The sequence below is a fragment of the Trichechus manatus genome, unplaced genomic scaffold (genome assembly GCF_000243295.1).
Source record: "Trichechus manatus latirostris isolate Lorelei unplaced genomic scaffold, TriManLat1.0 scaffold00057, whole genome shotgun sequence".
Lineage (NCBI taxonomy): Eukaryota > Metazoa > Chordata > Mammalia > Sirenia > Trichechidae > Trichechus > Trichechus manatus.
Window position 1 is genome coordinate 4,768,243 of NW_004443993.1, and position 9,577 is coordinate 4,777,819.

Genomic DNA, 9,577 nt, shown 5'->3' on the forward strand with positions numbered 1-9,577 from the left:
ATAAAACAACATGTGTACTACTGTTTCATGAGAAACTATTTGTTCTGTAAGCCTTCACCTGAAGTACAATAAAATATTAAAAAAAAAAAAATTTGAAAATCTGGAGTAAACGGACAAATTTCTAGAAACACACTACCTACCCAAACTATTACAAAGTGATTTTGAAAATCTGAACAGACCCATAAAAACAGAAAAGACTGAAAGGTAATAGAAAAACTCCCAACCAAAACAAAGCCCTGGCCCAGATGGCTTCACTGGAGAATTCTACCAAACATTCAGAGAAGAGCTTATACCATTACTACTCAAATTCTTTCAGAAGACAAAAAAGAAAGGGATACTTCCAAATTCATTCTATAAAGCCAGCATAACGCTGATACCAAAACTAGGCAAAGATATCACAAAAAAAAAAAAAATTACAGACCACTATCTCTCATGAATATAGATGCAAAACATTTTCAGTGAAATTCCAGCCAATAGAATTCAGCATCATATCAAAAAAATAATACACCACGACCAAGTAGGATTCATACCAGCTATGCAAAGATGGTTAAACATTAGAGAATCAATCAACGTAATCCACCACATACATAAAGGAAAAGAATCGCATCACCATCTCAATCAATGCAAAAAAGGTATTCAACAAAGTCCAACACCATTCCTGATAAGCACTCTCAAAAAAATAAGATGTAAAAGGGAAATTCTTCAATATAATAAAGGGCATCTATTCAAAACCAACAACCAACATCATTCTAAATAGAAGCTGAAAACATTCCCCTTGAGAACAGGAACAAGACAAGGATGCTCTCTATCACCACTCCTATTTAACATTGTGCTGAAAGTCCTAGCTAGAGAAATAAGGCAAGAAAAAGAAATAAATGACATCAAAGTAGGTAATTAAGAAGTAAAACTGTCCCTATTTGCAGATGATATGATACTATATATGGAAAACCCAAAAAACTCCACGAGAAAACTACTGGAACTAATAGATTCAGCAGAGTAGCAGGATACAAGACAAACATACAAAAATAAATTGGATTCCTATCAACAATAAAGAGAATGATGAAAAGGAAATCAGGTAAATAATACCATTTATAATAGCCCCTAAAAAAATAAAATACCTAGGAATAAATTTAATCAGGGATGTAAAAGACCTATACAAAGAAAAGTACACAACACTACTGCAAGAAACCCAAAGGGATCTACACAAATGGAAAAAACATACCATGTTCATGGATAGGGATACTCAACATAGTGAAAATGACAAATCCACTCAAAGCAATTTACAAATACAATGCAATTCCGATCCAAATATCAACAACATCTTTTAAGGAGATGGAAAAACTAATCACTAACTTTATATGGAATGGGCAGAAGCCTCAGATAAGTAAAGCACTATTGAAGAAGAAGAATAAAGTCAGAGGACTTGCACTACCTGACCTCAGAACCTAATATACAGCTACAGTAGTCAAAACAGCCTGGTACTGGTACATTGACACATATATTGACCAATGGAACAGAAATGAGAACCCAGATGTAAATCCATCCACCTACAGTCACCTGATCTTTGACAGGGCCCAAAGTCCATCAAATGGGAAAAAGACAGTTTTTTCAACAAATGGTGCTGGCAAAACTGGATGTCTATCTGCAAAACAATGAAACAGGACCCATACTCATATCATATACAAAAACTAACTCAAAATGGATCAAAGATCTAAATATAAAGCAAAAATTATAAAGTTCATAGAAGAAAAATAGGATCAATGCTAGAGGCCTTAATACACGGCATTAACAGGATACCAACCATAACCAACAACACACAAACGAAAGCTAGCTAACTGGGATCTTCTAAAAATTAAACACTCATGCTCATCAAAAGACTTCAACAAAAGAGTAAAAAGAGAATCTATAGACTGGGAAAAAATTGTTTGACATTACAAGTCAGACAAAGGTCTAATCTCCATAATCTACAAGAAAATCCAACACCTCTACAACAAAAAGACAAATAACCCAATTTAAAAAAGGGCAAAGGAAATGAACACTTCACCAGAGAAGACATTCAAGTGGCCAACAGACACACGAGGAAATGTTTGTGATCACTGGCCATCAGAGAAATGCAAATTAAAATCACAGCGAGATACCATCTCAACCCCCGGCATTACTGGCACGAATAAAAAACACTGGAAATAACAAATGTTGGAATGCATAATGATACAACCATTTTGAAAAATGATATGGTGCTTCCTTAGAAAGCTAGAAACAGAAATACCATACGATCCACCAATCCCACTCCTAGGAATATATCCTAGAGAAGACAGCCTCAAATCAATAGACATATGCACACCCATTTTCACTGCAGCATTGTTCACGATAGCAAAAAGATGGAAACAACCTAGATGCCCAACAGATGAACGGATAAACAAACTATGGTACATACATACAATGGAGTATCATCCAATGATAAAGAATAAGAACAATGATGAATCTGTGAAGCATCTCATAGCATGGATGAAACTGGAGGACATTACGCTGAGTGAAATAAGTTAATCACAAAAGGGCAAATATTGTATGAGACCACTACTGTAAAAACTCATGAAAAAGTTTACAAAAAGAAACAATCTTTGTTGGTTACGAGGGATGGGAGGGGTGGGGGCAGGAACACTAAAGAGATAAATAGATAATAATTTTGGTGAAGGGTAAGACAGTACACAACACTGGGGAAGCCAGCACAACCTGTACAAGGCAAGGTCATGGAAGCTCCATAGACACATCCAAACTCCCTGAGGGATGGAATTGCTGGGCGGAGGGCTATGGGGACCACGGTCTCGGGGAATATCTAGCTCAACTGGCATAATACAGTTTATAAAGAAAATGTTCTACATTCTACCTTGGTGAGTAGTGTCTGGGGTCTTAAAAGCCTGTGAGCAGCCATCTAAGACACACCACTGGTCTCACCTCTTCGGGAGCAAGAGAGAATGAAGAAAACAAGATATAAGGAAAAGATTAGTCCAAAAGACTAATGGACCACAACTACCACGGCCTCCACCAGACTGAGTCCAGTACAACTAGATAGTGCCTGGCTACCACCATTGACTGCTCTCACCTGGATCAGAACACAGGGTCCTGGACAGAGCTGGAGAAAAATGCAGAACAAATTCTAACTCACAAAAGACCAGACTTACTGGCCTGACAGAGACTGGAGAAACCCCGAGAGTATGGCACCCGGACACCCGTTTAGCTCAGTAATGAAGTCACTCCCGAGGTTCACCCTTCAGCCAAGGTTAGACAGCCCCATAAAACGAGACTAATGGGGCACGACTGTCCAGGGACAAGGACTAGAAGGCAGGAGAGAACAGGAAAGCTGGTAATAGGGAACCCAAGGTTGAGAGGGGACAGTGTTGACATGTCGTGGGGTAGTTAACTACTGTCATAAAACAATATGCGTACTGTTTAATGAGAAACTATTTGTTCTGTAAAACTTCATCTAAAGTATAATTAAAAAAAAAAAAAGAAAGTCCCTGGGTGACATAAATATTTTGTCCCAGACTATAAACAAAAAGGTTGGTTGTTTGAACCCACCCAGGGGTGCAGTGGAACAAAGGCCTGGAAATCTGCTTCCCTATGATTTAGGCCAAGAAAATCCTATGGAGTTCAGTTATGCTATGTAACACATGGGGTTGCCATGAGTCACAATTTACTCCAGAACTAGGGGTTTAAGTTTTTAATTCATTTTTATTTTTATATTGTCTTTGTTATGAAAGGATACCTTGGGGGCACAAATGGTTAAGCACTAGACTACTAACCAAAAGGTCGGTGTTCCAAGCCCAACCAGAGGCAACTTGGAAGAAAAACCTGCCATTCTCCTTCTGAAAGGTCAAAGCTTTGAAAACCATGGGAAATGCAGCTGTACTCTGCACACTTGAGGTCACCATTGTTACGAAAAGATCTCCAGGATAATCTGTTAATTAAAGAGCAAGAGCAAATTCCTTGCTACCTTTTATGTAACAAAGTAGGGTAAATAAAAATGTCTATGTATATTTGCTTGCTTCTACATACACACTGGCAAGATGCCTCAGAAAGCAATAAAGCTGATTACCTAAAGGCACCTGGTGGAAGAGGCATAAGCTGCATGAGGACAAGAGTAGAACAAGTCTTCATAAAGCATACTACTAAAATTCATACTGAGTTTTGAACTCTGAAGATATTACCTATTGTAAAAACATAATTTAAATAAACTGTACTTGCAAGTATTACAGAAATCAAATGACATATTAAATGTTTTTACTAGAAATTCCAATTTGGAATTACAAAACCATTTAAATTTAATCGTTTGGGTCTATTATTAAATGGTTTAATAAGACATTTGTGTAAATCAGAAAAATGTAAATGAGGGCTCTCTTTCTAAACACAGTGACCAGGGATATCAGAGTACATCCATTTTACCTCCATCGGGAGGATGTTTATAAAATGGCTAAACTATTAACACATTAGGGATTCTGGCATGACTTGTTAAAATGTAAAAGAATCTTTAAGAACCCTCTCAAGTTTTAAATAAAGTTTAGAGTAACTTTTACAAAATCAGTTACAACAGGCATTCCTCTGTTTGAGAAGCTTTATGTCTATTAAACTGAAAAATTCTCGGCAGAAACACACAAACTGATCTAGAAATTTTCTTCCAGTGGTGGAAACGCTAAACCCAAGAACTTAAATACACACATCTCATATGCTGAGATTCTCTAACAAAAAATAATAATTTTAGATTCTAATTCAAGACTGTGGAGAGCAGTTGAAAATTAGATTTAATACCAGCTCTAGGTACAGAAAGCCCTGGTGGCGCAGTGGTTAAGCACTCGACTGCTAACTGAAAAGTTGGCAGTTTGAACCCATTGGCGGCTCCACAGGAGAAAAATGTGGCAGTCTGCTTCCGTTAAGATTACAGCCTTGAAAACCCTATGGGACACTTCTACTCCGTCCTACAGGGTCACTGAGTCGGAATCAACTCGACGGCAATGGGTTTGGTTTGTTTTTTTGGCTAGGTACACAGGTAGGTGGGAGCACAAGGACCTAGATTGGGGATTCATCGTTCTCACACACCTAAGAAGCTCAAGGCAAAGCATTCCCCACTAGAAAAGGATGGGTCTGGAGACTCCACACAGCATCCAGCTGGACTCACTCTCCTCAGCGTCATTCTTTTGGTGACAATGTCATGAGAGTATCAAGCCCCACCCACGACCCCATAAACAGAGTCAGGGCCTACCCCTATGAATTCCCTCCCCACTTCTTTACTACATAACACAGTGTGAGAGCTGGAGCTCTAGTGTTAGAACCGCACTGAAAAGTCTGCAGTGCCTGGGGAAGCCAAGAACAGTTTTCAGTGATGGCACAAGGATGGTGGCCCTGGAGCGCCTGGGGTTCAGCCTCCTCAGCCAGAGCTCCTCCATCCGTAGGCTCTGGTCAGGAGATCCTGTCACTAACACAGAGCACCAAGGCCCAAGGTATTGATGCTATTGCCCCATGGTGCCAGCTCCAAGAGTCACATAAGGAAGGTGACCCAAGGCATTCAATACTTGAAAACCACATTATGTGCAGAGGAAAGGCCCAGTGACAGCAGAGCAGGGCTTAGGATGCCTCCCAGGGCCAGTCCCTCGGGTTCCTGTGCCACTTTTTTACCTCACTGAGGAACTACAGGGGCTAGAGCACACAGCTGGTCCCCCAACAATTCACATCCAGCCTCACTCATGGCAAGAATAACCCAGCTCTCTGCAGTACTCACCATGTCCTTGCTCCAGCTTCTGGAAGTCTAAGTCAGTGTCCTCTCAGAGCCCAAAAAGCCACTTCAGAAGGAGGGATGGATGAGAGTAGAAGCAGAGCCACTGGGCAGTCTGGAGAGAGATAAATAATGTTTGGTCCACACACCAGTTAGAGCAGTTGAAATCCTTACTTGTGACTGCAAAGATATGCAAGATGGTCACCCTAGGTCCCCAGCTGCCTGGAGTGGACTAGTTCTCCCTGTGTCACACCTGGGACCTGAAACAGAAGAAAGGTGAGGGGAAGACAGTATTGAGTAAGAAGGGAGTGACAGGTCCTTGGCTTTCAGTTCTTTCCCTGGGCAGGACCTCCTCCCAGGCTCAGGGCAATGCTCCACTCTGAGGGTATTTGCATTTAAGGCAGATCAGCCTCCAGCCTTTCAGAGCACATACTTGCATTCCTCATGTAGCTCCATAGACCTCTTCCTTCTGGCAACAACATCACAGATGGAGGAATTTACTCATTCTAGAGCATGAGAAGCATCCAGGCCTGGTCAGGCTGGAAACCTTCAACCTGATTTCCTCCAGGGAGTTAGGGGTCCAAATTTGAGGCTGTGGGTTCACCTATGTAATTTTGCCCTTAGCAAATCAACACATACACACACTGTTATTTAATACTGACATGGGTGAATTTTCAGGGAGATCACATTTTTCAAGTTTGGTCAACGAACTCATCATGCTTCTGACTTTTAATTATATGAAATTAAAACCCTTCTGTTATGAAGAAAAAAAAACACTCAATGCAAAGAAAGAAAAAATTACTGCAAAAGCAACAGGAAAAACACTGACCACATGTTACAATACCGAAATGAAAGGCAACAGGTTGTGCTTTAGAATTTTTTTTTTCATTTCATTTCTAGTATTTTAATATGTGATCAGTAGTTTCCCTGTTGCTTTTACAATTAACATTTCTTTCTTCCCCTTGAGTTTTGTTTTTTTACTTTGCTCTCAGACCATGACACCACCAGTCCCTAAGCTTTTGAGAAATCTGGGAAGATTCCTGAACACTTTCTATTTCAACTTTATAATAATCCAATCCACCAACACATTAGAAAAGTCATTAAGTTGTCTCTAAGGAGCACTCTCCTGCCTCTGTTCCTGTTTCTTTCCACCTCACTTTCCCACCCAGCTGACTCCCACCGTTTTATTTTGTGGTCTCAGGGTAAATGTTCTCTCTCTTTCTCACTCTCACATGGTCTTTATACCAGTGTCTCCCCATTAAGCATTATCCTTCCTTTCATTATTTTCTCCAATAGCACTAATTTTAATTCTCATCCTTATTTTTACACTTACTATTTTCAGCATAAACTACGAGCATGTCTGGTACGTTAAATCTCAATCCCATCCCTGACCTCCTGAATCAAAACCCACATTTTAACAAGATCTCTGGGTTATGCACATCAATATTCCAGCTGGAGACGCCTTCACTGCTCTGTAACCTGAAACTCAAGGAATGAGCATTCTATCAACTGATGCTCTTTCAACCATCTACATCTACGTTATACCATCCAGTATCTTCCTGATCCACAGCCAATCACAACGTTAGGCTACCTCACAGTCTTCCTTAATTTGCTCATAACAAGCTCCTGCCTGACGTCATTCAATCACGGTTGTCATTTCCAAAATCTATTTGCAGTACAGAAAGTGAAGTGTTGTTTTAAGTCCAGATCTACTCACACTCATCCCTGCTTAATGCCCATCACTGGCTGTCTGTCCGCTGGCCTTCGAAAAGCCTAGAGTGGTCACCATGATTCTAAATGACCTGCTGCCATTGCCTCCTCCAATCTGGCTCATGACAACTCCTCTGCCCCCCACCCAGGCTGTTTTCTCTGCTTCCATCATCTCTCACTTTCATCAGGGAATGGATACTGGGTTCTCTGCTGCCTCGGGGGTTTACACAGTCATTTTTTTCTAACTGAAATACTCTTTCCACTCTCACCTATCCCACATGTTATCAGCCCCGCTCAACCAAGTCTGTAGCTAAATCTAACTAATTTTTTGATCTTAAGTAATTTCCCTTCAAGCAGTCTAATCCGACTCTCGGGTTAGGTACCTTTATTAAAGGTATCAGACGTCCCTGGTTTTTCATTATTATTTAAAACTGTCTCCCACGGTAGGCTGTAAATCTATGGGCACTCTGTATTTCGTTTTTTTGTTCCTTCTGGCCTATGACACTCATCACTGAGGATGCACACAGATGATCACCTGTTGTATATACTCTTGACCAGCACTATCCAGTAGAACTTTCTTTGAAGGCAAACATGTTCAGCTTCTGCACAGTCCAATGTGGTAGCTACTAGCCCCATGTGGCTATTTAGCATTTGACATGTGACTAATGTAACTAAGGAACTCAATTTTTTGTTTTGGTTTTAATTGAAATAGCCACACCTGCCAAGTGGACAACACAGTTCTAGTGGACTCCCCAGAACCCTAAGTGACCAACAAGCAGAGAGGGTGTGAAGGCTGCCATCACCACAATGCAGGGCTTCACAGCTTTTTGTTTGCTGGAAGCCAGTCACACAGGGAAATAAAGCTGGTAAAATCAAAGATAACATTCAATTTAATTTGGTTGCACTTACGTGATTAAGGTTAACGTCAACCTAAATTTTATTTACCACATTCTGAAAATACAATGATATTTCAACATAGAAATGAGCAGGAGTAACTGGGGGGCAGGACGGGCACTCTGAGGAGGTGACAGGTGAAGTGAGACCTGAATTGTAAGAATTATCGATTCCTGTGGTTAAAGTTTTCTTCCAATCAGAGGAAATACTTGGTGCAAAGGACGAAAGGCAGGGATAATCCTGATATCTTTGAAAAAGTTCTTAAAAAATGTGCCAAGAGCTTATCTAATATGAGGGTGAGTGCTATAAATTTTAAGTCTGACGGCTATACATAAACCTGTCCAGGTAAGATCTTGTTTGCCAACATAAAATACATGGATCTTATTCTATACGTGGTTGATAAACTTACTTGGTTTATATTTTTGAAACATGCTGCTGGGTGGAGATTATACTTCCCGTGACAAGAGAAAAAGTAAGTCCAGAGGCTGTTTTCATAATGTAGATCTCACAGAGTAGCCTGGGCTATTTCCCCTAATCTAGTGAATGGATGCTGATGCCATTTACTTGTATGGGAAAGCCAAGTGAGGAGATTTGTTCAGGTGAGGTGGTAAAAGCTCCGTCTTGGACATGTTAGATTTCAGAGTCATACTGTCCTTAGTGGCCCAGGTGGACTATGGGAAGGATTTAGTGTCTGAATCCATTGGTACCCAAGAGCCAGCCCATATCTGAACCTATAGGTTGCCTCTTCCTGGTCACAAAGACTCAAACTGTGACCTCTGAAACAGGTTCCATTCCCACTTCTGAAACCTCAAGCTAGAGAAAGGAAGAGCATAGTTCTGGCATGTATTAGGCCTTTAGAATTTGTAAGCCGATGCTGTGGTGTTATTTGAGATTCTGAATGAGGAGAATTCACCAGTTTTGAATGAAGGTTTGAATTTGACATGAAGTAACTACACGACCAGTCATGTCTCCAAGAGGCACTCTACTCCCAAGAGGGGGTACTTCTAGAATATCTATCTGCAGAAAAGGAAAGAGAAAAAGAAAACGCACAACATTTTTCTGCCAATGTTGAGATTGTAAGTGGTGTTTGATCATTTTTCCTCTACTTTTGAACTTTTTGAAACGTAAAATTTTTACAGTTCTGAAAAGTAAGAACATTTATTTTCTTCACATATCAGTTTTCAACAATGGATTCTTAGGCATGATACC

The 9,577-nt window shown here is 40.3% G+C and overlaps 1 protein-coding gene across 1 annotated transcript in view; it reads right to left on the minus strand.

The window, feature by feature from the left end:
• LOC105756395 (zinc finger protein 791-like) overlaps positions 1-6,662 on the minus strand; it is a 97,138-nt gene extending 90,476 nt beyond the window's left edge. The window contains 1 exon segment of the mRNA XM_023733226.1: positions 5,771-6,662. Within this exon segment, the coding sequence (XP_023588994.1) occupies positions 5,771-5,773 (3 nt within the window). The 5' untranslated portion in view covers positions 5,774-6,662.
• Between the last annotated feature and the right edge of the window lie 2,915 nt (positions 6,663-9,577).